Raw genomic sequence first — 27,892 nt, forward strand, 5'->3', positions numbered from 1 at the left:
TTTTCTACCAAACCTACTCATCATCCCTTTCTTCTTCATTCTAACCCCTGAACCAATCAATAACCCCTAAACTACTTCCACCATAGATTGAAAGTTGCTAGAAACTTTATAGCCACGCTGGTGACTCACGGGCTAGGTCACAAAGAGACCTAGACGAGTAAGCATGCCTACGGGGTTTGGCCAAACTCGCGTGGATTTTTGGTCATGACCTGGGCGGGTCTCTATCGTGACCCACTTGGGTTGCGTTCAGACCTACGTGGGTTTCTGGCCAGACTCAGCCTTGGATCATAATTTTCACTGGCTCAGACCTCCATCTCCTCGCCCTCCACTTCCTCCCCATCATCGCTGACGCCTACCTCTCCTGCGTCACTCTGCAAACTCATTGAACAAAAAAATTTCAATAGGTTTTGAGATCCTATCTTGTGTGTTTCATGTGTATTCTATGTAATGTTTTTGGCTTACGTGTCAGCTGTTTATTGAGGGCCGTAAAAATTGGGGTTTTACAGCACATTCGAATGCAAGGTTTTCTCATTTAAAAATTTAAAATTTAAAATGATGTAACAGTATATTTATTATGCGGTAATAGAATCTGAGCATAAAATAGATCACTTGAAATAAAAGTAAAAATACAACTTTCTCAATACATGTTAACCTTGAGCATGAGTTTGCAAATGAAAAATTGATTGAAATCTTTTGGGTTGATCCGAAATTGCCAATATTAATTGTCTTCTTTCCTTTTTTTTTTTTTTTAAGCAAAAACGACTCAATAGAAAAATAACATTAACTTTAATGATTATGGCAATAAATGGACAGACAAAAACAAATGGATCCAAAATGCTTTTAAAAGCATTGTGATTTATCAGATGTCGGTCTATAAATACACAAATATCAAAACTTACCCACCCAACCAGGGATGGAATTAAAAATTTAAGTTTGGAGACAAAAATTTTAAAAATAATAATTTTTTTAGATGGGTAAAATGTTAATTTTGAGGGACTTTATTCATTAAAAAATAATATATATATATATATTAAAATATTTATATTTTTGGAGAGCTGAACGCGGTTTTTCCCCTGCACCCAATCCCAACCGCAAAACACTGTGGAAGCATGCGCAGCTTCGACCTACTGCAACAGCCAATAGAAACAAAGTCAAACGCAGGTCCCAACTCGCAAGCGCTCCTTCAACAGTCTCAATCAATGATGCTTCGCCACGTCACTCACTTCCTCCCCCCTACTCGCCCTGACGTAATGACCGCCCTTAGATTCCTCCAACAGGTGGACGTACACAAACTCCGCCACGTCCAATTACCGAAATTACCCTCCTAACTTTCACAGAATTCCAAGCACTATTTTTATTATACAAAAAAAACACACCAAAAAAATAAAAACTCACGCATTTTCTCTCTCCTCCTCGAACTTCAGATAGATAGCCAGGCAAAGTGAGCGTTTGGGAGACAGAAAACCCTCAACTCCGTACTCACAGAGAGAGAGAGAAAGAGAGAGAGAGAGAGAGAGATTTGAATTAGTGTTTGGGGGGATTAGGGATTGGAAGCAAAAGAAGAACATTAAAAATTGGGTTGGCTATTGGGAATTAGGGTTTTGAGGAATTGATTGGTCTAGGGTTTGTTTATGTGGTATTTCCATAAGGGGGGGTTTTGATTTGTGGCCAAGTTTTGGTGTTGTCTAATGCGAGTGGAGCTTGTGGTGGGTGGGTGCTAGGGGTTCAATGGGGAGCACTGGTGAGCCAGACCGGAAACGGCGTCACTTTGGCTCCATGTCACCCACGGCTGCTACTGCTGCTGCGGCTGCGGCTGCTACTGCCAAGAAGCAGCCCTTCTTGCCCCTTTCTGAAGACAAAAAGGTAGGATCTTCGCGTTCCTTTTGTTTCTAATTTCTCAAAAATTATGTGCTTTGGGTCAAGAAATTTTGTGGGTTTGTTTGGGTTTTTGGTTTTTGAAGTTCTGGGTATTTGGTAAATGAATTTTATTGTTGTGCTTATCTGGATTGTTAAATTTATCTGAAAAGTTCATGCATTTAGAGTTGATTTGCGTTGTTAGCTTGTCAGGAGCGTAGAATTTCCGTTGTTAGCTTTATAGTGTTTGTTATGAATGTTGGATGCTCTATTGGATGACCTGAAATTCGAATGAATATTTTCTTGGGTGGTAGCAATTGCCTTTTATATGCTTGAATTTGATATTAATGTTGTCTACGCGGCTCAACGTTATTGGAATCTAGAATTTGGTTAGATCGTGATAATGCTTTTCTTAGCATTGTGCTTTTAGCCTGACAAAGGTTTGAAACTCAGTTCTTTGACTAGGAGGCAATGGCTTTAGTTGTTAGGATTTTGAACCCACAATTGGATCACTTCTTTGGAATTAACTTCCTACTTTTCTAGTTAAACATTATGCAGTAACATTCACTTATAGCACGATAATACAAAAGCACTTTTTTCACATTGAGCGACTTTTATATTACTAGTGGGTTGCAAAAAATGTAGTCTTCTAGATTAACTCGTTTGTTTTTTTAACTTCTGTTTTCTGTTTCCGATGATGTAGCTTGATATTGCTGTTCTACAATATCAAAATCAAAGGCTTGTACAGAAGTTAGAATCTCAGAAGGTTGAGTATTTTGCACTTGAGAATAAATTCTCTCAACTGAAGCAGAAGCAACAACCGTATGATTCCACATTAGCAGTGATCAATAAGTCCGTGGACAAGGTAATAATAATTTATGTCTACATTCCTGTGCTCTTTAACAGTCGTCAGCAGTTCCTTTTTGGCTTTTTTGTATATAGAGTTGTACATTGATTGATGGTAGCTTGACTCATATTTTTGACATCAGCTGGTTAATGACTTGGAATCATCTTCCATCTGTACAAGAGAGTCGAATATTGAACTAGATGGTGAACATCTGCCAGGTGTGGAGGGTGAGGATCAACTGCCTTAGATGTTGTTTTGTTGCTTCTTTTGTGGTGGTACTCCTATTTGATTAAATGCTTAATTTATTCTGTGCCTTGGGATTAGTTTTCTTGTTTGTTGATAGCATCTTAGTGTTGAAATTTGTTATGTAATAGGAGGTTGGCTAAACAGTTTTGACCTTTCTTCTGATACCTACTTTCATATAGAAGTGGTTTAGTTTAATGATATTTCTTTTGGTTCAATAAAAGGATGTGGAGGACACCTTCAAACAAGCAAATAGAGGCTAACCAGAGTTCATTTCTTCAAAGGGTTTATTATTCATCAAAAAATTTCTCCTTTTCTAATAAATAATTATTCATAAAAAAAAATTTCTTCAAAGATCAGATCAGAGATCTTCACTGATTAGAAAAGAATATAGTTCTGGAAATCCTTTTATGCATCATTTACTAATGACTTACTCAGTTGATAATGGTGGGGTATGTTTATGTGACTGTTTCTCCTTGTACTCAAAGCTTTTGAATCCCTTATATCTGGGAAAGTTTTTTAATTTTAAACTTAGAAGATCTCCCATCTTTCTAAGTGAATCCCTAGAACTCCAAATCTGCAAAGATGGTTGCAATTTGAAATTAATTTTGTGATCTTTGAGTGAGCTTTGAGTGAGCTTTCTCAATATTATATTAATAATCAAAATGGCTTTGTTTGTTATAAAACCCAGTTGTAGTTTAGTATAAAACCCAATTGTAGTTTACCCTACAAGGTCCCTTGCAGGGTAAGGGACTTGTTTGATTGCTGGTGGTTGGGAGGACGTTCTCGAAGCGCGGTAGTGTGAAAGATGATTCCTCTTTGTCTTATGTGGTGTATATGGAACGAAATAAATGTTAGATGTTTTGAGAATTCCACTAGGACTGTAGAGGAACTTACTCATCTTTTCTTCTTTACTCTTTATTCTTGGACGGCCGCTTGGCTTGCTCCTTTAGTGATTAGTTTTTCTGACTTCCTCTTTCATTTCTCTCCCTCTTAGGCGTTCTCTTTTTATACTTCCCGTGTATGTGGGTTGCGCCGCTCTGCGCTTTTGCTTTATATCATTATTACTTATCAAAAAAAAAATATCATGGGACCACACCACAAATCATGCCAAAACATGCTTTTAGACCCATCTCACATCTCATATCTGACAAATCTAGAAAAGGCCCCCTTGTGTTTTTTCACATCCCCTTCCCAAAGGGCCTAACCATCTCATTAGAACACCATCCTCCCCTTGTGTTACCATATTTGGTTTCTACCACCAATGTTCGCAAAGCCTCCCTCTCGATGGAAAAATGCCATAACCATTTCCCCAAGTATTCTTCTTTTTCTTCCTAGTTTGGGGTTTCTCTTGTATACTTCCTGTATACTTGGATTGTGCCTTTCTGCGCTTTCAATGAATTGATTTTCTCATAAAAAAAAAAACTTAAAAATTATTTTTTTTGCAACTCAAGCAGAGCTCTCCAATAAACAAGCAGTGCTTGTCATTTTATACCCAAAGGCAGGTTGAGAGGTGTTAGTAATGAAATTCTGTAGAGTGGCTGGTAGTGATGGTGGGATTAGCAAAACTGGTTTCTTTGTGGAGAATTGACATTTGACCTATATTTGTCTTTGCAGTGTTCCTATAATTCTTGGAAGTGCAGCATATAATGAACTTGGCTATGAAATCCATTTATCTATCCTGTATTCATCAACCCTGTTAAACATTTCTCTGCATGAATCGTGAGAAAAATAAGATTTTTGTGTAGATGACCAATTTGCAATGTGATGATGATTCTTATACGAAGTGCAAGTTCTTTTTCGATCAGGTGCATAAATTTTATACTACATGGGGGGTTATCTTGAAATGTTATTTACGCGATGATGCATTGTTCTGTAATGATTTTCTGCTCTCTTATAATTGCAAGCTCTACCTCTTCTAGATTTTAGTTTAATCATTGCCATTTGTTATTCCGGTATATAATTTCCTTGCTTCATTTTTCTCTGTTTGAATAGAACTGAAGTCTGATTTTTGAGCTGGTTTCACAATATCTCTTTTCTATATATGAGGGGGCTGTGGTTCATACTCTGCAAAATTGTAGATTTTGTATTTCGAGCAAATGTCAAGAAAGCGTTATTGTGCAAATGTACTTGCTGACAAGGCAGGTTTGAATTGCTTGTCAGATGGGGTTTCATCTACATTTAAGGATGCTTTTCTTAGCCGACTTGTTGAAACTGGTGCAACTGAAAATTCCTCTACGTATGATTCAACAAATCATATGAAAGAAGATAAAGAAACTGCCTTTGAGAAGACTAGGGACATTTTACGCAATATAGTTGCTGCTGTTGATAACTTGTGGTATCTGAAGGATGGATTACCTGCTGCAGTGTCGAAGGAACTTCCAGAAGATGGTAAGAATTAAGCGGGATAGATAAATTTCACATGTTTCCTGTTGTGAGATATTTTTTCCTCTTGAGTTATCCCTCAGATCTATGCATGTTCTGCTCCTTTTTCTAGGCTCATGCAGGCAAAACGCATCCCATGACTTAGAGAAAGAAGTTAAGAACTTGAGATTGGAATTTAGTGATCTTCATCTGAAGCACAAATCACTAGCAAGGGAACTGTGGAGACACCAAGACATTGATGCAAAAAGTAAAGCTGGGATTAAACGTTTAAAAGGTAACTTTCTTATTTGTTTTATGATTGATCATTTACCTTTTGAAACTGTTGATTTTATTAGCAAATCTTGAATGAGAAACTTGAGTATTTATGGGTTATGATATGTGTACCCCTTCTCATATATTTCATTGAGTTGGGTGTTAAATGTGGGGTAGCCTCAGTTTCAAGATGAAAGTGAGCATTTAAAACTGGGTCGAAGCAACCCCTAAAAAGAAGTTTTTTTTTTTTTTTAAAAAAGAGGGAGTTGGGTATTGCTGTGCAAGGCATGTTAAGGCATTTTCACTTATATTTCATTATTGTAATAAGCTCAAGGCACAACTTGGGGTTGGGGGTTTACAGACTCTTAATTCAATATTTGTATGTGTGCCCTTATGTACTTGGATGCATACATATGTATAGATTTGTGTGAATATAGGAAACACATTTATTCCTTCTTAAGTTTCCTTGGTGCGGGTGTCAAGGCTGGATTTGTCCAAACTTTGAAACACATTTAGCTTGACTCAGGAAGTAGAAAAAGGAGTTTTCTACTGTCTGTCCTCCAAGTACATTACAATTATCATTATCCAAGTGGCACTTTTATGCTTTACATGTCACAATTTTTGTTAGATGCCTATTATATAACCTATAATTCAAATCTTTGAAAATCTGACCGGTTTACCATTTACTAATAACTGAACATTTTATTGAATGTTTGTGAAAGATTAAAGAATTTTAGAATTAAATCCTTTGATGAAATTGGATATGCGTGGCATAATAATTCGCAATGATTTGTACCTCTTGTCAATGTCTTGTTATGTGAACTTAGTACAGTAGATATAGGCTTCTTAACATCACTTATATTGAAAGGCAGTTTTATGCTTTACATTCATAAATGTCAATGTATTTGGCATGCTTATCCAAAAAAATAAAGTCAAATGTTCATTGCATGGCGGAAATACTGAAACCTTATTACTTTTGCAAGTTTTTTTTTTTTTTTATTAGTAATGTTGTATATATCAAAAAGCAGCCGCATGCCAGATAACTTTTGCTAGTTATAAACGATAAACAAGCATCAAGTGCAATAGTTAAATATTTGAGCTCTCAAGCACAACCATTTATTCTTGAGTGCTGCCCCTTTGCGTTCTTCTTTCTCTCTCTAGAATAATGATAGATAAGCGCGTACATGTAGACCTATATGTACCTATACATTGGTTGATCCCTTGAATTGCCTACTATACTGAGTCGACATGATGAGACACATGAAATCTGAATGAATTCTTCTGCTATTTTGAATTCTAGATTTCCTATCCCCTGCAGCTGGGTGGGGGCCGCAAAAATGAAAAGTCTAAAAAAAAGGGTTTTCTTCTTGGTTAATCGTATTAGTGTTAGTGAATGATATTCAATTTCGTTGGTTTTTGAAGAGGAGTTGGAGGTTACACTGGCTGAACTAGAAGAAAGTAATTGCAATTTAGCATCTCTTAAAGCACAGAGAGATGCTGCGAAAGGGGCATTTTTCCCTATCTTAAATCAAGGAAATAAGCACATTGCTGGAGATAGGGTCAAAGATAAACAAAAAGATCTGCATGATATGGAGTCCACTCTCAAAGAACTAATGGTAATTTGTTCGATTTGGGACTTATTTTTATTCCTTCATTTCAGGCTTTGTTTGAGCTTTGTTCAACAATTGAAAATTTTTAAACTGGAAGAGATGAGCGTGCTAATTTTTTTGAGCTCCACAGGACCAATCTTCGTGCAGGCTAATGGAACTGAAAGGTCTTCATGAAGAAAGGATAAAAATATTACAGCAGTTATCTAGTTTGCAGGTTAGTTTTCTTTAACATTGATATCTCTATTGGTGTAATACTTAGAAATATTTATTTCTAAAGGATCAATTCAAGTACATTTCTATTTATCCAGTCACATAATTTGAATGGAGATATTTCATGACAGAACAAATTGAAGAACGTGAAGTGTATTTCATCTTCCAATGCTTACCTCTTAGTGAGAGATCAAATAGAAATGTCAAAATCAGAAGTTTTGCAGTATCAGGCCTTATTTGAAAAACTACAGGTTGTAACTGGTCGGTAGTTTCATTTATGCCTTCATCTATAATCTTTGTTGCAAGGATTTGGTTCTGATGCTGAACATCAATTTTCCTTGGGAATTGTAGGTTGAGAAGGACAACCTTGCATGGAGGGAGAGAGAATTAAATATTAAAAATGACATAGTCGATGTTTTTCGGAGATCTTCTGCAGTTGCTGATTCCAGAGCGACTGATCTGAAGATAGTGATACAGAGACAAATTGAGGAAAGAAATATGATTGAAGCTAAGCTGAAAGAGGCATCAAGAGAACCAGGTTATAAGAAATCTGATGCTTTTCTTTGATCATTGAGCATATGCTTCGGTATCACTGTAGGGTTATGCTGCAATAGTGATGAAGATACTCTGCATTGCAGGAAGAAAAGAAATTATTGCAAAATTTAAAACCTTGGTTTCTTCATTTCCTGAGAAAATGAGTACTATGCAAAGTGAATTAAGTAAATACAAAGAGGCTGCTTCAGATGTTCATTCTCTTCGAGCTGATGTACAATCCCTTTCTAGTATTCTGGAGAGGAAGGTGGGGATTTTTTTTTTCTTTCTGTTTAGTGATATTCTTGGATGTAGTTCAAGGGCTTCAAGCTCCTCTTTTTTCCCTTGACAGGTGAAAGAATGTGAAACTTTGTCTGCCAGATCTGCTGATCAAGTTACTGAGATGCAAAAGTTACAAGCTGTGGTAGGATATGTTTTTGGTACTTGTATTTGGTCCCCAACTATCATATGGATAAGGATGTGCAATTGTTGTGAATATTTCTTATTCGTTTCTGTTCTCATGTTAAGGATTGTACAACTTATGGACATCTATACATTTTTTAAAGTATATTTATGCCATGTAATTACCAGGTTTGAGTAAATTGCTACTTATGTGAGAAAAAAATAGTTCTCTGTAGGTAATACTTGTGTAAACATGACATACCTGGTTGATAGTGTGCTATGATGGTTATTTGTAGAGTTTTGGAGCAAAGACATTGTGACTCATTGAACACCGTTTTCTGGATCAGGCATGATAGTGCTGGTCCTTGAAAACACATCTTAAATCAGGATGCCGCCCTGTTACTGAAGGGGGCAGCCATTACGGGAGATTATATGTATGAGAACTACTTTTTGTTTTTGTTTTTGTTTTTTTTCTTTTGAAAAAGGAAAAAAAAAAAAAAAACTTATGCCTGGTGATTTGTTTCATTACTGTGTTTTCCATATGTAGCTTTATTTGTACTGATGCAATCTTCTACATGCACATACATGCTGTGAATATAGTTGTTTGTTGTCTGATCATTAGTGTTGTTTTTACAAGGGGGGTGTACCTGCTCTTCATAAAAGTAAATGATTTGGCTTTAGTAAGTTTGCCTATTCTCTTTTGCAGGTCCAAGATTTGAAGGAAAGTGATCTGGAATTAAAGTTGATTTTGGAAATGTATAGACGTGAATCCACTGATTCAAGGTTAGAGAATCTGCATGGATCTATTTTTCTTTTTCCTTCACTTTTCTGATTTGATATACTTTGCTAAATGCCTAAAACTTTATTCAAAGCTGACTTTGAATGTTCTGAGGAATCTTTATTCAATCTTCTGGTGTATGCATGCGTGTGATTGTGTATAGGAATGAAACAAAATCTACCATGATTTTCTTAAGTGAGTAAGGGGGTTCTTTTTTAATTAATTGCGTTATCTTCTCGTATGTAACATACTTAATACTGGTTCTGGTTCTATAATGTCAATATGTTGTAAGCACTGAATTCTGCATAAGCTAAGTTTTGCATATTCAGCTCAATTACGTGTTATGGGTTGCTCATATAATGTGAGTTATAATTAATTGATGCGTATTGTCATACTGTCACTGTTCTTAGAAGTTTATATATCTGCAGGGATATCATGGAAGCCAGGGATTTGGAATACAAGGCATGGACTCATGTTCAAACTTTGAAATCCTCTCTTGATGAGCACAAGTTGGAATTGCGAGTCAAGACAGCAAATGAAGCTGAGGCCATATCCCAACAAAGGCTTGCTGCAGGAGAAGCAGAGATTGGTGACCTGAGGCAGAAGTTGGAAGCTTTTAAAAGGTCTGATTTACTATGAGAATGATAGTGATACATTTTAGTTTAAGCTACTGCTACTGTTGAACCCTCTTTTTACGTTATTTATTTATTTATTTTCAATTAAAATATCTTCTAAATAAATAGTGTATGCAAGTTTTTCATTTTTGGGTGCGTGGATACCTGCTTTCAAGAAAGAAACTGGAGAATTATATTATGCTTAAGAAGTTTTTATTGATTGATGTTTGTGTGGAAGAGATAAGAGACCCTGTTTTGCTCCATCAATTTTGCTAGGGAGCTTTTCCGATTAGATCTTTTGTCTCCTCCTGTTTCGGTTATATAGGATGGTGTGCAGGGTGGTTGTTGAGATGTTGTAAAGTGGAATGATTTGGATGTAGCTATATATAATAAGTAATGTGACTTTTTGGCATGAGATGATACTAGCATGTTTGAGGTTGTTGGAGTTACCAGGGATCAAAATTAAGCTTCTAATTTTGAGATAATGTTTTGAATACAACTTTTTGACTGAATGACTATGTCAAGTGTCTTCTTTCATTGTCCCCTTGTATATTTTAAGTTTACTAGTGATTTACACCTTGGCACTTTGAAAAGAATGTTACCTATTAGCTGTTAGATTATTCAAAAGATCATTACGAGAGGTTCATTTTATTAACTGAACCTGCTCTGTATTCTCTTTGATGATTTCAAAGCTTCATTTTATCATTACCGATCAAAAAAAGCTTCATTTTATCATTAAGTGTTCTGATGATCTGTAGCATTTATGTTAACTGCACAAGCTGATATTCTACCATTAGCTTACTATCGTTTGAACATAATAATTATTTTAAAGGAGTTCTTACTAAATGTCAAGTTTACTGCTATTCCAGGGATACTTCTAGACTTTCTATTGTCCTAAAATCCAAAAACGAAGAAAATGAAGCATACTTATCTGAAATAGAGGTAACTTTCTTGGTATCTTACTTGGATGGGATCTGATGAACAATCTTGAAATTGTTCTAATTCATGGTCTGGTTTTTCCTCAGTCAATTGGACAGGCTTATGATGATATGCAGAATCAAAACCAACATCTGTTGCAGCAAATTACTGAGAGAGATGACTATAACATTAAGGTAATTATCTATCCCTCCATTTTCTTGTAATTGATATGAAGTGGCTTTTTCTTTCTTGTTGAATTTTTGCGATCTTTTAACTTATGGATATTAAGAGCTCTAGTGTGTGCTTCATTGTTACAGTGCAACATGGAATGATTTGCTGCTTTTGTTTATACTAGTATTTTCCCATCTATGGTCATTTTCTTTACTGCAGAAGTTGTAAACTATTCTTCATATGGATCTATGCTTCATGAGGCATGATTCTAAAGAAACTATCCCACTCTATCGGGTTAAAAGTGTTTGTGTTGAATGCATCTGTACATTTAAAATCAATTTTCACTTTTTACTCAAACAAGATTTGGTTGACATGCTATAGAGGTGTTGTTGTACTTGTGACAGACAGAAAATTGAAGGGGTGGGTTGTGGCTTTGATATCTTGTAGCACTTGGGGCACCTGTTTGTGTGTTTCATATATCCTGCTTACTCATATCTCAAATTGGCGCAAACTTTACCTTTTGTGGTGCTATTAGTCAAGGACTTCTTGGACTTACTACTACTTTCAGCTTACAAACATATATCTTGCTTGAAATAGAGTCTAAACATGTTAGTGTTAATGCCTGTTTTGTAAAGCTTTTGGTACCTCTACATCTGCTTTTATATGGGAAAAGTAGTTGCGATGTGTTTGGTAAAGAAAACAGTAGATTATTTGTGGGAGGCAACTACTGCCCTGCCACAGATTTGGGAATCAGTGATTTGGATTGCTTTTAAAGCTGCTGTGTGGGTTGCAAGCTGCTAGGTTGGGGGGTCAAAATTGTCCATATTTCTTTTTTCAAAATTCCCATGATAATCCTTTATATTTTTCTACAATAATCGCATGATATCCATTTCAGACATTCCCAACACATAACAATGATTATCAAACAGTTGGCAAAGCATTTCAGTGTTGCTGCTTGTACAAGATATTGCCAAACAATTTTTTGGCAAAAATGTGCAACAGTTTCTGCTCATCAAGTCTATCCCAGCAACTTTTGCCAAGATTCATTATTACAAAACTGACACAATGTGTTTGCTGGCAATAGACTGGTGCCTCAAATGTCAGATAACAATAGACTTTGGCATGTTATGGCTTCAGTGGAATGGGTTTAATCTGCAACATTGCACAGTTGTATATGTTGAGGGATTTTTTGGTGTATTGCTTACACCAATAGCATTTTTTGCTGTTCAGACCTGTAAAGATGTCTGCTGATTTACATTTTGATATGTTATATGTTACATTGTGGATTGGGTGTGTATGTTTTTCTGCTTTTAGAAGGTCAATTTATGGGTTTTACTATTTTTGTTTTAGCTTGTCTTAGAGGCTGTTAGGGCGAGACAGCAGCAGGATACTCTACTCATGGACCAACGGACCATGGAGAGGGAGGTTCAGCAAGCCAATGCATCTCTATGTTTTTATGACATGAGAGCTGCAAGAGTCGAAGATCAGGTATTTCCCAGCCATGTTTTTGGATTCGAATTGATAGCAGTGGACAATGTGAATATTTTGAGTCAACCATATTTTTGCTTTGCAGTTGAAATTCTGTTCAGAACAAATTCAGAAGCTCGCAGATGATAAGCTTCATAGTTCATTTTCTTTGGAAAATACACAAAAGAAATTATTGGATGTGAAAAGATTGTCTCAGCAAGCAAGGGAGTCACTGGAAGAATTACAATCTAAGGTTGAAAGAAGTCGAGCAGCTCTTGTAGGGCTGCAGATAGAACTAGAGAGAGAAAGGTACAGAAAATATTGTACTTTCTTTCCCTTCTGATTTCTGCAAAGCGGCAGGCATTGACCCATTTCTCATTCTTTATCAGGTTTGACAAGAAAAGAATAGAGGAGGAATTGGAGGTAGTAAAGAGAAGGGCTTCACGTCTTAGGGCAGAGACAGAGGGCTCATCAGTTGTTGAAAAGCTTCAGGAGGAACTCCGAGAATATCGGGAAATACTGAAGTGCAGTATCTGCCTTGAGAGAACAAAAGAGGTAAATATTTCACTTGCCATTCTACATTTTTTGGGCTGTTCTGTGATTATATTGTATGTAGTGATGATTGAGCTATGGTTCCCAGTTGTAAGAAGTAGATATACTATTGGAGTTAATGCTCGCTGTGCACTTTCATCCTATATGAATGATTGAAGAGTTTGGTAGTTTTGAATTTCATTTCCTTGCTTTTTTCTTTTTCCTTGATGGTCTTGGAAATGAAAAAAACATGATGAAAATAAATTTTAATTGGGCTCAACCTCATAAAACCGACATTGAACTTTGATTGCTTCAGCTACACTTTATCATGCATTTGGTGAATCTACCTATGCAAGACTAGCCTTTTTTGGAAGAAAGCTCCATTTTCCCCTTTCTTCTTGGCTCTAGAGCATTGTGCATTAAGACAGGATTCACGCGAAGCTAGGGGAAAGATATGGTTACAGTTCTTCAGATCCCATGACACGACGTAGTTTCTACTAGATTGCTGTTTCTAATGTTGTCATCTCTTACCTATAATTTTTTTTATAAAATACCATAGTAATATTAAAGTTACCTCTTTTCCCCTCTCCTTGGTTCAAACAAAAGTTCCATCTAATGATGCCATTTTTTTTTGCATTCCTTTCTTTTGGATTTCTTAGTATATGTTCTTTGTTCATTTGTTGTGCTCATGGAAATAATTGATTTTGATCCCAAAAATCTCACTGTATTTAGATTGATTTTTATATTGTTCTTCGCAAAAGACCGTTTTTTTTTTGATAAATAAACGAAACATCATTAAAAGCAGGAAGGCACTACTCAAGTACACAGATACACGTAGCTAGAAAGACAAAACAAGTGAAGAAAATCATGAAAATTAAGCACATTAGAATCTAAAGTAGTTGTCCATTGATAAAGAATTTTGAACAAGAAAGACTTAAGTTCTGCCACCGTCCTCTCATTGTCTTCAAAACTTTTATAATTTCTCTCTCCATAGACACCATAAAAGGCAAGACAGGACATCTTCCATAGTGCTGCTCTATAGACTTCCTCCCAAACCCTTTAAAACAGGCAAAAAAAGGTCTACTAGTCTCTTAGGCATGACCCTAAGATGAGACAGTAGCATTCCAGAAAGCAGTGGCAATCTCACAATGGAGAAGGAGATAATTGACAAACTTCGCACTCTTACACATACAACCCCAGTCAACCATAATAACATGTTTCCTAAGGTTATTCTAACTTATTCATGGTTAAGATCTTTCCTAGCGTGGTGGTTCAAGGAAAAACCACCGCTCTCTATGGGGACCTTATTATGCCAAATTCTCTCTTCCAAGGAAAGGGTGTGCTATCATGAGGTACAAAGATGTCATAGAATGATCGAACATCAAACTTCCCCCCGTGAGGTAAAAAGATGTTATAGAACGATCTAACGTTAAAACTTCCCCCTCTTGCAGAGACATCCACTTCACAATCATGAGCATCTTTGATAAAGCTTACATTCCACTAATGGGAATCATTGGATAATTCCAAGTAATCTGCCACGGAAGAATCCTTCACACAAGCAATACTATACAAATTCAAGAAAATGTCCTTTCGAACCTGATCCCCATACCATTTGTCATGCCAGGATCTAATTTTGGAGCCATCTCCCTACTCAAATCTATTATGACTAGAAAACTCTTTCCAACCCCTCCTAATATTTTTTCGCAACTCACCCCATACAGCCCATGAACCTTTATTAGAACACCACCTGTCCCACAAGCTGCTATTTTTAGAATCCACTACAACTGTCCACAAGGCCTCTCTCTCATGCACGTAGCTCCAAAACCATTTCCCCAAAAGAGCACGATTAAAAAGACTCAAGTTTTTGACCCCCAACCCTCCCTCACAATGTGTAGAGCTAACCTTGAACTAGCTCGCAAGGTGAAATTTGAACTCATCACCCAGCCCACCCCATAAGAACTCCCATTGTAGTCTATCTATGCGACTGGAAACACAAATAAGAATAGGGAAAAGAGACAAGAAATACGTGGGCAAATTGGACAAAATGGCCTTTATTAAAGTAATCCTTCCACCCTTAGACAAGTACATTATCTTCGACCCAGCTGATCGACGCTCAATGCTTTCAATAACACCATCCCAAATACAGTTGGTCTTATGAGGAACTCCCAATGGAAAGCCAAGATACTTCATAGGCAAAGAAGACACTGTGCAGCCTAGAATATTGCCAGGCCATCAACATTATTAACATTATCTACATGAACCAATTCTAACTTGATGAATTTAATTTTCAAACGGAAGACAGCTTCAAAGCATAAGAATTAGGCACCGAGAAAGCATAGTAGTTTTGGGCTTGCCTCGCAAAAGCAGGGTGTCATACACAAACAAAAGATGGACAATATGAATGACATCAAAGTTCCTAGACCCCACATAAAAGCCTGAGAGGAAGCCTCCATCTACGGTAGCGGAAAGCATTTTACTCAGAGCCTCCATAAATATGACAAATGGCAAAGGAGATGAAGGGATCACCCTATTTCAAACTGTGAGAGCTGTTGAAGAAATCAAGAGTGCCATTCACCAAAACAGGAAAGAGCACCGAAGAAATACAATGCGGCATCCAATTATGCCATTTTGGATAGTGCATTGTATTTCTTCTGTGCGCAAAAGACCAATTCAAATCTTAAATGCTAATCAATCAATAAAATGCAGTGTGAAAATCGACAAAATTGATCATTAGATACTCATCCTCAAATAACAATAAATTATTATTGCACATATATTATGTTATTAATATGTGCGGTCACTGATTCACCCCGAAAATTTGACCTGGCCAACCAACCTGATCAAAACCTAAGTCTTGGGTGTCGGAAAACCAACCCAATAGACTGGTTTGTGTTGATAATTTTTTTCAAGGGTTTGCATTTGCAAACCTTAGCGGTCACCCCCCTCTTGAAAAAAAGCAGCCCTCAAACACCATATTCTGCTGGTGGTTTGAGTGGTGCTGGCTCACATTCCAAACACCAGATCGATATCATTCAAGCCCCTAACTATGGATTTTACATGACAGTGCCACTCAAACCGACAAATCCATGAACTCACTGACCACCGACTGTTTGTATGGTTTAGTAGTTGCCCCCCACCCTCTGAACGAGTAGTTTGGGGATTGGTTGGTAGCGGCCAACACCAGTAGGTCCAACCATGGATGGCAACTACCTGTGGATCAGTGTCTAGCTTAACTGTATTAATAATTTTGTCAGATAAATCTGAAGTGTCATGATTAGTTTGGATAAAGGCCATGTCAATGGTTTATTATAATAGTGGGTTTTGGTTGTGTTGAAGTCATGCTTTGGTTGATGATTTGAAATTATAGTGTACACTAGTACTCAAGTTAGTGCTTGGAATGAAATTCATTCTTTATACAGTATGAAGTAGTTATGCCATTTTTAGCAAATTATTGTTAAAAATTGTTCTTAGGCTTTTTTTTTTTCCTCCTTCAGGTGGTTATTACAAAATGCTACCACCTGTTCTGCAACCCCTGTGTACAAAGAATTACTGAAAGTCGTCACCGCAAGTGCCCAGCATGTGCCACAAGTTTTGGGCCTAATGATGTCAAACCCGTTTACATCTGACAGGAAACTGAGGAAAACTTCGTTTTCTGCTTCTTGAGGAGGCCTACAATGCTGTCCTTAGGTGCATATGACCTGGTGCACATGACCCAAGGCTTGATATGTGGATACCCACAGGTTCACATGTATTGTTATATTAGAGAATTGTAGAGAAATAACATTGGCAGGAGCCAGTCGAGCTCTTGCTCCTTTAGCAACCAGTGGAAATCATCTTAATTTTACTGGTTCTAGTTCTAGATTGTTGATTTTACAATTTTTTTTTTCTTCGAGTTATTGTATTTATTATGTTTGTTTTCTCATTTAACTGCTTGGAGCGCCTGGGATTTTTCAATTTATTGCAGATTAATCAGAATTAGCCCAATGCTTAATTCCCAGAGGCCTTGGAGGATGCATGATCATAAAATGAATAAAATTTATTATACCAAGTTTAATAGAAGCATCTGTGCTTACTGCATTGCTGGGGTATTGTGCTATTTATGGGATTTTTTTTTTGGGTCCAAGCGTCTTGTTTCTGCTGAAAAAGCTGGGGCAATATCAGAAAGTTTCGCAGAGCAATTTTTTAGTATATATGTTGGTCAGACCTTAGAACAGGCTAGTTCCAATTTTGTTTGTTTCTGGAACTAGTTTATATATATATATATATATATATATATATATATACACAAATTGTACCCTTCGTCCTTAATTTTTACTGTACTCAACATTATACAGGAGATGTAAAAGAAAGAGAGTCTATTCTGTATAACTGATCTTCATATCAAAGCAGCTCATTTTTCTCAACATTGTGTTATGTTGTCTGGTTGTTCCCATAAGCTTTGTAACTTGTAAGTATCCATCAAAGTCAGATTTTGTTTCTCTTTATCAGGGTAGGAAGAGAGAGAAATCGCGTGACCTTCTTGTTATGTGCAGGAAAAGGGTTATTTGGAGGCAGGATGTTTTCTTTGCAGGCAAGATGCTGGGAATGGTGGTTTGTAAAGGCAAATGAGGTGGTTTCAACTTGTTCCAACAATCGTCCTGTTGATATATTGAGCTATGCTGAAGATGGGGTTTCAAGTATACAGCATATTAGTTTAGAAAAATTGTTTATTTGCAGTGGAATTTTCAGCTTATCGGTAAAAACTTGGTTGTCATAGTGAATTCTGATAGAAGCACTGGATATTAGTTTCAACATTCAGGTAATAACTGTGCAGAGAAAACTTGCAAAGCAGGGACCTAGATTTTTGGATGTTCGTTCCATTCTATTTTGATGTGGTGAACAATCTGAGTGAACAAACTGATGATAATATATTCACTTTAAGTCCTATGTATGATTTACTTAAGAATGAGTTTGAGATTGCAATTTTGTAAGAATAATCTGTATTTTTAAAAGATATTACAAAATATAAGACGTTTGACATTGCTTTGTAAGAATAATTTTCGTTTTTTAAAAATATTGTAAAATATAAGACATTTGACATTGCTTCTTAAAAAGTAGTTAATTTAAAATAAGAAAAAAATCTGCGATTTCTATAAGTAGGTTAAAAAGTGCATTTGAAAAAATGTGAATTTAAATCAAAATCACAATTTCACATAATAAGTACTTTATAAAAAAAATATTTTTTAACATGTTTTATTAAACATCTTTGCGATTGCAAAAAAATAACGATTTCAAATACATAATTTTTAAAATTATACTTAATGAAATCGCAATCCTAATCAGACCCTAAATTAGCGTGCCTAGATCCATTTCCCAGCTGAAACATAGACACGCAGGACGACGCATTGGGCTGTCTGTATTAATTAGACCCGTTGATGTTTTGTTTACCAGCGCATCCATTTATGTAGAATTTGGTTATTTGGTTGGAAAAACAAAAACAAAGGGAAATTAAGTCAAAAGTATTCGTGTAAAACAGTATCAGTCCACAGGAAGGAAACCAGAGAACAATAAATTACTGTGTCAGTATATTGTTTTGGAAGAGTGATAAATTCTAACAAGAATAAGATAGATATGTCTTTGAGTATATCAAACCATCATCTACAAATAGAACAGTGGCTCCAAATATCACATTCTCTGGAAGAGCATTAATCAAATAATTTATAAACTATATTTACAGGGTTAAGAGGAAGCATATATTGAGGAAGAAAAGCACCATTTTAACTTTTCATACCAATCTATCTCAAGCTGAAGTTGTAGCTTGTATCTGCAATGTTTAAACAGTGAACAGAGTCAATAAAGCACTGATATACATCCTCTTACTTCATAACCATAGATCACTCGAAATCAGCTCAAAACTAACTATCATCTTGCATCTGGATCAATCTTATAACAATTAGGAATAATCTATATGAGCAACAAAAATGGAAACGTGTAATCGTGTATTTTGATGCAACGTCTTTATTTGGTTTTCAGCATCATTTTAAATAAATAAATGTAATCAATGTCCATCCATACTTGATGATCCTAAATTTTAAAAATGACCATTTTATGTCCACACATAAACCACTGAAGGTCAAGAAAAGGAATGATGTAATTTTATTTCCTTAGTACATTCAAACTCATTCTAATTAATTTCTACAACACATAATTACATTATGGACCCAACAGCATCTATCCAAACTCACAAACACCTAAAGCAAGGACTAAAAGGACCTAGCCTTTTAATTTACCTTTGGAGCAATTGCTGGAGCTGCCAAGATCAAAGTCCATGGCGTAGTCATTTTCAGTTGTTGGAATTACATGGTAACTTTAATAGGTTATATACTCAAAAGCATCCATCCAAACTCAGATAGACCTAAAGCAAGGAATGAAAGGACCTTGACTTTAAATTTACCTTTGGATTAATTGCTGGAACTGCCAAGATCAAAGTCCATGGTGTAGTCATATTCAATTGTTGGAATTACAGAGGCAACGAATTTCAAAAATAGAAATAGGTACCTGAAAAATAGAAATACAATTGATAAGGGAGTGAAAACCATTTCTCAGAATTATGTAAAAACTATATGGACATAAAGCAGCAGTTTCTAAAATTGCAAGTCAAGTGTGTATGCACTTGCTTTTAGTATCACAATATTATGCACTTGAGCACAAGGCTTTTTTTCTTAGTTCCTTAGTTGGGAGGTTGTAGATAGGCAAGTGTTTATAACTAGATGGGTTATGGCAGGATACAGGCAAGCATGTTGAACATATGGGTAAAAATATGCTGGTAATTAAGAAGAGAAAATCAACAATACTAAGTTCATTATTAGAAATAGGAAATGTTTATAAGACCAATATGGAAAGGCTATTCTATAAAGACTTTCAAGTACGTTAAATAACTGTGTAAGATACAACATAAGATGAATGAAGGCTTATCTGATGAAGGGTCGTGTACTAGAGTTTATTGTTAGAAAGAAATCCCATGTATGTTTAAAAGAAGTTGCTTTAGTATGCATCTTCGTGTGCGTCTGCGTCTGCGTCTGCATGCATGTGTGTGTGCGTGTGTGCGCATGAGAGAGAGAGAGAGAGAGAGAGAGGGAGGATTTGACAACTTTTTGTTTTAAATCTAAAATATACACTCTCCATGCAAAACATGCCAAGTTAAATTCACTCTAACTCATTGTCCAAAAGCAAATTTTTGGACAAACTGTTAAGTCAGCCACTTTGGTATTTTACATATTAGGTCAATAAATGTACTTTATATCACCTTAGGGAATTGAAGAACAAGTGTTATACAATTCAACAATTTGGCATGTTCCCCATGTCCCAAGATATAGAGGTCAGACAAATTTGACACATAAACAGACATCCATGTGCATGAAATATTAATTGCAATATTTCAGTAGTGTTATACCACATTTATTACACCTCTCTTTCCAAATATACCTTGCTTGAAAAATGCAAAAGCAACAAGCTTAAATGTTTAACAGAAGCACTTTCCCTCAATATAGTGGCAAAATGTTTCCTGCCAAAGCCACTGATATTACAATTTAATGAATTGGGCAGACAACAGAACAATTACGCATATAATGATGAATTGAATGTAGCTGTCTATGATTGCAACAATCCTAATCGCCTTTGTTTGAAAGATAAATGTAAGATGTCAAATATTATGCTCTTGGAAGTAAACATAGTTCTATATACAACTATTGAGTGGATGATTTGAGAGAGTGAAAATTACTTGTCAACTTCTGGTTCAACTCCACGTGACATTAGGACATCGATGATCTTTTTCATCACAGCCCCATGTCGGCATGGATGCACAGATGCATGCTTCCCAGGCAAGTGTGGATGATCCTCAATGGTTACCTGTACCCAGAAAATTAAATTTAAAGCACAATTGCATAACAGGGTGGTACAAGAGGAACACATAAAAACTATATTATTTTCACAAAGAATCATGACATACACCTTGTGATCCAGACTGGGAAAATAGAAAATAATTTTGGTTGTTTATAAGGGTGAGATATTACAGATGGAATGAAGTGTGAGAGGAGTTCACGTCCTTAAACAGACTTTGGCTCAAATCTAGTATTGGCGCTGCTGAAGGGAATACAAGTTTATTTATTTTTCTTTTTCTGGAAAACAAAGATCAGACACTGCAATTTTAATTTATTTTCTCTAAAAGCAAACAAAGACGAATAATTGCAGTCTTAGAACATTCAACACTTCTCCTTGAACTAAAGACAGTAAAGATTCAACTTCTAATGCCTTCACTAATTTAATGATGATTCTTTGACTGAGTCGATGATTGACTCTTTACTAATGCTACTAGACAACTGGGTACTAGTGGACTTTGATTCTTATACTCCAAGAATTAACATTATCAAAGGACTATATTTACGTTTATTAGCTGCTTTTACACCCAGCAACTCTCCTCCATTGGAGAGAACTCTGATCCGACGAGGAAATGTTTGACTAGAAGAATTTTGGATCGCTGTAATGAAAATCTGAAACAGTGATCCATGCACCAAAAACTCATCCTCCAGTTTTAGCATGCTAAAATACAAGGATTCACAATTCCAGAAATTACATCTTTCACATGGGATAAAATCTTGAAATCTCTCTCTTTAATAAATGGAGGGATCAATGATCTTAATGAAACATCTAATCCTCCAATAGGACCATTGAATTTGTGAGGAATGACAAACTCAATTTTAGGAACCATTGGTGTAATAAGGCCCTTTATTGATGTGCAAGATGAAGCATTGGACTGGGCTTCCCCTCCATATTTATTAGCTTCGCTGTCACCTAGATGTCTCCAACCCTAAACCCTAGACAACAATCAAGACTAAACAGCTAATCAAAAGCCCAAAACTAAGTGCAATTGAAGATTAAACAAGGGTCCTAAACGGAATTTTCATTCCTTAACCCTGAAAGCATACTATAAGACATATTTTCAGTGTCTTAGAACATTCAAGACTTCTTTTGGAGCCAAAGACAGCAAAGATTCAACTTGACTTCTTGGAAAACTAAGGATTTGTTCATTTAGAACTGAAGCTTGAATGACTCTCTAGTAATGCTACTAGATTGTTGGATACTTGCAGATTTGGCTCATGGACTCTCACAATGCTCATTCTCATCACCTCTCCATCATATTTCTTTAGCACATGTAAAAGGCCTACCTGACTAGTCAACAAAGACCATGAGTCTAAAGTTGAAATTGCATGATGTAAAAGGCATCACAATGTCAATTATAATGGATCTCTGCAGCTAATAGTAATATATTCACCTAAAGACAAATGTAACCAATGTGTGTGTTTCACACATGATTTCATGTCTCCAATAAGCAATTGGAAACAACGAAAAAATGGAACAGCAGGCATCTAAAGATTCCAAAATAGCAGATGAGCAATAAAAATGGCACTGAATTGCAACTTATCTTTGCCCCAGTGAAAGAATAAAAAGAAAAGGCGCTGAAGTTAAGCAAGTAAAAGAGAGATAATGAGGAGGAGGGAAAAAAGATGGTGAATTAGATAATCTCAGGGTGAAACTATGTTCATTAAATACAAAACAAGATAAAAAATAGTTCACCAATCTCTGAGTTGAAAGGACCAACTCATGAAATTAAACAGATAACTGAAAATGTAGACAGATGAATTGGTATCGTCCATGTTGACCCTTTAGAAACATTAATTATCACTGTAGCCTGCGAAGGATCTTTAATACTAGACTGTCAAAGTGGGAATATCCATCAGTCATAACATTAAAACAGACACCATTGAAAGAGTCAGGTAGACATTGCATCAAGGAGGGTCTTATACAGCTTATGGATGAGAGATGCAAATACATGTAGTAAATATACCATTTCAAAGGAAAAAACTTACTGTTTTGCGTGCATGATCTTGACTAACGTCTTCAAGTACAAGCTCCGGTTGCAAAAGCATCCTTGACTAACACAAGTGGAAAGGGTATCTTAGTAAGTTACATAAATGGATATGTTAACTGAACACTTACATAGTCAAATGGATAAAATGATTCAACCCAAGATAATCTTCTCTTTTTATTTTATAAGTAATCGAAATATCATTAAAAAAGCACAAAGACAACAACCAATGACAAACACTCGTTGCAAAAGAGGCTAAACACGCATTATAAAATTTAGAAGAGCTTGAGAAAAGATCTAACATCATAAATGAATGAAATGAAAAAAAGAAAAAAAAAAAGGCACTTAAAAATCATAATTTGTGAATAACATACAATGTCAAATGTACTTTATCAGCAGGATTTCTATCTTACGTACATCAGGAAAAAAAGGAAATATATGTATATATATATACAATAGTTAAACTTGGGTGTCATTCATCATAACAAAGTGAAATAGAGAACAAAGAAAGTCCTTCTATATATATTTTGACTACTCACTTTGACTTTGTTCTCTATTTCACTTTGTTATGATGAATGACACCCTAGTTTAACTATTGTAGCTTCCTAACTAATATTCACTATCAATAGCAAAAACACATTAATCAGTTTTATACACTGACCCTGACAACTGACAACTATAATGGCCTTCTAATCAGCAAAGATATAAGTTTCTTTGACATGTATGAAACACATATCATAATTGGAGGGTTGTGATCCTTAGAATAGCAAGATAAATAGTATATTAATTCCATGCTGAGCCAAGTTTGGGATCAGCGTCACAGACTGAAACCTATTTTAGCTTTGGCTAAATTTCATGCCAATCTAAACCAAGACTTGAAATTGGCTCTTTAGTATCTCAGCCAGAAGACCTTATCTGGGTCTTAATTCAAAAAATATAGCCCAAGCTGCTAGTTTTGTTTAATACCTCTTAGCAATAAAGCAAACAATACAGCAACCAACAGCAAATCTTAATATTCCGAGGAACCACAAACAAGGAAAAACACGTAATTACTGAGACGAACCTCATCATATCCGGTAAGCCACACACGAGGAGTTTGATAATATTTATCATACCTGGAAAACAGGTAAAATGAGTGAAGATATTAATGCCATGACATGGGTGTAGAATCTACATCAATTTTAGGGGATTATAAAGAATGATATATTTCCATTTCCAGTATTCCACTCCCTTCTGACGAACTATTCAAAGAAACGATCACCACAAAGTCAGACATGTACCAAAAACAAAAATGAGGCATGGGGTTCCATGATCTTAAAGGGAAAAAAAATGGCACTAAACAGAAGATAAAATATCTTACGTAATGCTGACATCATAGGTTCGAGTCCGTAAAATATTGTCATCATCGGGTTCCTGAGCAACAAGATATGTAGATGGCAGTGTTGCCTGCAGAGCACACATGTACAAGACAACAACATAAATTCATGGCTCATGCAACAACTGATGAAGCAGAAAAATCAATTCCTAGCCTATATAATTTAGCTTAAGTTAATTATAATAATTTAGTAAATGCTAGAGACTAAATGGAAGGTAGTTCAAAGTAGTAGATTATACCAAATGAGCGTTGTCTTATGCTAGCATAGTTTTATCACTTATCAACAATTAGCATCACCTAGGATATGGTTTTAATATCAATAAATGAAGTTGTACTTTACTAAATACAGTGATACGAATATTATCGTGCAACCCTTGAGCTCCCACCACTAAGATATTAAGTCAATTGCCAGACCACCAACAAAAAAAAGCCCCTCACATTTTTCTTCCAACCAAAAGGAAGAAAGAGAAAATGGGTAAGCTCATGAATGAAACTTAACTATAAAATTCCAATATGAAATTCTAAAAGGCTATAGCACCATCACATAACCAATGTACGTTGATAGCTGACTTTAGTCTTCCATACATGTATGTAAAATCAAGTATTAAATCATTGCAAACTACTAGTACTCAACATTCAACGACAGTATGACTGTATCATGGGCAATAAATCCTTGTTCAGGTGTGATGTTTTGCAAAGTATGACAATATGAACATTTTGAATCTATTTAGCTCCAAAACACTGGCATATTAGCTAACTTACCAGACTGCTACCCCCTCCCCTCTAAAATAATAATAATAATAATAATAATAATAATACAAACAGAAAAAGAAGAGAAACATGAAGGTCAGCCATGAGATTTTAATCCTTTAACACGATTGCTTGCTTGTATAGTTAAGTATTAAGGCGTCACAAGCAATGTATAAATAGAGAAGCACCAATTTGGAACAATGCAAAATATAAAAACTTACAGCATCTGTTTCAATAAGGTTGTCAGGTTCTTCATAATCGGCCATGTCAGGAATATCTTCTTCATCTTGATCATCAAAGCCTGAGGGGAGTGACTTAACATTCTTGTTCTTGCTAATTTCTAAAGTCTCCATAGAAGGCAAGTCTTCTGCCTCAACACTTTTATCTTCAAAAAGGAAAGAAGACGGATAAGTACATATATTGAACTTAAATTATAATATACTACAAGAGGTATCGTACCCTTTGGCTTCCCATGGGTTGCCAACCAGCCATCATTCTCTTCATTATCAAGAAGAATCTCCCCACCAGCAGCTTCATATTCCTCTTCAACGGATGCAGCCCTTCGTAGACAAGGGACTGAACAAGAAGTGAGCAGTTCATAATTATTTTGCTATCTTCCAAAGAAGTTAGAAGTAGACTTTTCACACAATAAAAGAGAATAGAAGAAATTTTTGCTTCTCACTAATTTGCATAATTCCAACTGATTGTTTCAAAAACTTGGGCCCCTTAACAAATCATTTAAGCATGAAACAAAGATATCGACTCAAGAATAATTGACAAATATTTAAGCTGAAGGTTAAGAATTTTTTTTTTTTTTTTTGAAAAAAAAAAACTAAGCACATTTAGATCTAGAGCAGCTGCCCAGTGGAAAAGAGTTTTGAAAACAAAAAATTTTAGTCCAGCAAAATATTTTCAGCCATCAAGTGCTTCATGAAATAGAAATAATTAAAACTAGGTTTGCAGTTGGCTTGAGAGCAACGCTAATTTATATAATCCAAAAAATTCTTGTCCGCTTATTGTCAATTTATACTAAATTTTTCACTAATTCAATTTCAATACGCAATTTCATTCTCTTATAAAATTGCTTTTACTCTAATCTCCCTAGTATGCATACGGTTTTATACTGCTTCAAAGCTGTTCCTAATATCTGCAATTTACCAAGAAAATGTCCCAACTGCATTTAAAAAATGCATGTGCATGCAAACAAAAGGGAAAAAATAAAAAATAAATAATATATTGTGTCCTAGACACATCCAAATTTCTTCATGCAACACTCCTAATATGTATTGTTTCATTATTTTCTTTTTATTCTTTTCATTGCTTCAATCATCAATCAATAGATCACTACAACCTGTTTGGTGGCAGAGAAAATACAGGGTAATTAAAATAGTCAGCTTTCAGATATGATTTCTTGAAAGCCAATCAGGACCTGGGGGAACTAAAAATCCCTCCTCACTGAGTCTAACACAACTATTCAGCTTAATTAACTTCCTTTTTTACTTTTTATTTTGTTTTTGCTAGAAAGCAGAAAACATGGGATCCAAGAAAATCTCTTTTGGGTTTTCTCTTCTTCTTCTTCTTTTCACTGTGGCCAGAAAGTGAGTTGATAAAACATTATTATTATTATTATCTAAAGTTTAGAAGGAAGTGTAAAGCATCAGCCAATGTCATTGCTCTTACTGTCATCATTATAGTCAAATGACTCCAAAAGAACCATTATCATTGCTGTTACCAAGAACAAGACATCTGATTTAAAAAAAAAGTGAGGAAAAGGAGAAGACAAAGTAAAAAGCGTTTTACCATTTCTAGTAATTAAGAACTGCTTTGCAGTGGGTAAGTATGACTTCCTCTTGCTTGGCTCGCCCGATTCCCTTACATAATAACATCCATTAAAAAAAAATCAATCTTATTAAACTTAAAAATAAAAAAAAAATAAAAAATAAAAAAACACCTATAAATCTTATTTGCAAAATGAAATAATTACGAAAACAATTTAACAAGACGTTCGAAAAACACCATAAATTGAATTATAGACATTATCAGTAAGTCACTGACAGCAGTGGATATCACATAGCACTAGGACCAGTCATACAAGAAAGGGGTCAGAAAAGCATAAACACAAGGAGAACAAAAGAATCGCATAAACCATTTTTCTTTTCATTCATGCAATCAAAAGATCGAAAACCAGCAAATTGCAAACTTTACCGAAGCTGCATCAAATAATAATAATAATAATAATAATAATTTTTTTTTTTTTATATTTTCTGGCCAAATTTTACAAGATATCAGCTACAGCTCCATATTATCAACCCTAAATTCAGGCAAGTTGGTTGGCAAGCTCCTAAAACTACAACCTAAGCTTTCCAAATAGAAGATTCACTCCAATTCTTCAAATTTGTGATTAGCTTGGGAGAAAAGAGGGAGAGAGAAGAAGAGATACCAGGACCAGGTGGGGCATTTGGAGACGAGGTTATCTCCGGCGATGACGAACTCGGATACGCTGAGAACGCCTTTCTCCTTGAAGGCTGAGACCGTACGTGGCCCTGTGATCCTCTCCACCGTCCCTTTGAACGCTTCGTGAAGCTTCTGCGTCAGAACCATCTCTCTCTCTCTCTCTCTCTCTCTGTTTGTCTATTGAGATTGAAAAAGAGGAAGCTTTTGGAAATTGAAACCGAATTGGGAAGAGGAAGATAACGTAATCCGAATTGAAAACCCTACGGACACGCAGGAATCCGAGCTTCCTCGGAGTTTTGGGATTCCCTTCGTTTCGCTCGTGCGGGACCAGCAATATGAATCAATCCAGTGGTGCCTGCCCTCTTTTGCCGCCCCTGCGCTCTTCTTCTAATTGGTCCAATAGTCCTTTTCTTTTTCTCTTTCTTTTGCCCTTTAAATGTTTACTACATTAGTTTTTTTTTAAAAAAAAATCATTTTTAGTCCATAGATTTTTATCTGATTCGGATTTAGTAATTGAATTTTCAATTTTAAGAATACGATCCTTAATCGCTTTATCATCAAAGTTAACATTTTGTTATTTATTACATATGTCTCAT

General features: G+C 35.6%; 2 protein-coding genes and 1 long non-coding RNA gene across 5 annotated transcripts; 2 read left to right on the forward strand and 1 right to left on the reverse strand.

The window, feature by feature from the left end:
* Nucleotides 1-1,403: 1,403 nt before the first annotated feature.
* Nucleotides 1,404-16,872, forward strand: LOC132182053 (E3 ubiquitin-protein ligase BRE1-like 1). 2 transcript variants are annotated; one of them, XM_059595264.1, is made up of 19 exons: nucleotides 1,404-1,863; nucleotides 2,558-2,719; nucleotides 2,844-2,928; nucleotides 5,108-5,335; nucleotides 5,442-5,603; nucleotides 7,004-7,197; nucleotides 7,322-7,405; nucleotides 7,533-7,652; nucleotides 7,753-7,939; nucleotides 8,040-8,200; nucleotides 8,285-8,356; nucleotides 9,041-9,117; nucleotides 9,541-9,735; nucleotides 10,596-10,668; nucleotides 10,752-10,838; nucleotides 12,166-12,303; nucleotides 12,389-12,591; nucleotides 12,672-12,837; nucleotides 16,308-16,872. In XM_059595264.1, the coding sequence occupies exons 1-19, from the start codon at nucleotides 1,729-1,731 to the stop codon at nucleotides 16,437-16,439; spliced, it is 2,661 nt and encodes an 886-aa protein (XP_059451247.1). In that variant the 5' UTR covers nucleotides 1,404-1,728; the 3' UTR covers nucleotides 16,440-16,872. The 2 variants fall into 2 exon arrangements, with proteins under 2 accessions (XP_059451247.1, XP_059451253.1); XM_059595270.1 differs by having other exon boundaries at nucleotides 2,844-2,919.
* Nucleotides 16,873-17,097: 225 nt separating this feature from the next.
* Nucleotides 17,098-17,733, forward strand: LOC132182068 (uncharacterized). Its single transcript, XR_009440276.1, has 2 exons — nucleotides 17,098-17,260; nucleotides 17,346-17,733. It is a non-coding gene; the product is annotated as an uncharacterized LOC132182068 (long non-coding RNA).
* A 621-nt stretch (nucleotides 17,734-18,354) lies between these two features.
* On the reverse strand, nucleotides 18,355-27,641 carry LOC132168091 (autophagy-related protein 3-like). Of its 2 annotated transcripts, XM_059579166.1 has the most exons (10): nucleotides 27,283-27,641; nucleotides 26,643-26,713; nucleotides 25,302-25,418; nucleotides 25,064-25,227; nucleotides 24,078-24,163; nucleotides 23,781-23,832; nucleotides 22,719-22,784; nucleotides 20,573-20,700; nucleotides 19,247-19,350; nucleotides 18,355-18,616 (listed from the first exon to the last, which is right to left on the reverse strand). In XM_059579166.1, the coding sequence occupies exons 1-9, from the start codon at nucleotides 27,441-27,443 to the stop codon at nucleotides 19,254-19,256; spliced, it is 942 nt and encodes a 313-aa protein (XP_059435149.1). In that variant the 5' UTR covers nucleotides 27,444-27,641; the 3' UTR covers nucleotides 18,355-18,616; nucleotides 19,247-19,253. The 2 variants fall into 2 exon arrangements, with proteins under 2 accessions (XP_059435149.1, XP_059435150.1); XM_059579167.1 differs by lacking the exon at nucleotides 26,643-26,713 and having other exon boundaries at nucleotides 27,283-27,366.
* Between the last annotated feature and the right edge of the window lie 251 nt (nucleotides 27,642-27,892).

The sequence above is a fragment of the Corylus avellana genome, chromosome ca1 (assembly GCF_901000735.1).
Source record: "Corylus avellana chromosome ca1, CavTom2PMs-1.0".
Taxonomy (NCBI): Eukaryota; Viridiplantae; Streptophyta; class Magnoliopsida; order Fagales; family Betulaceae; genus Corylus; species Corylus avellana.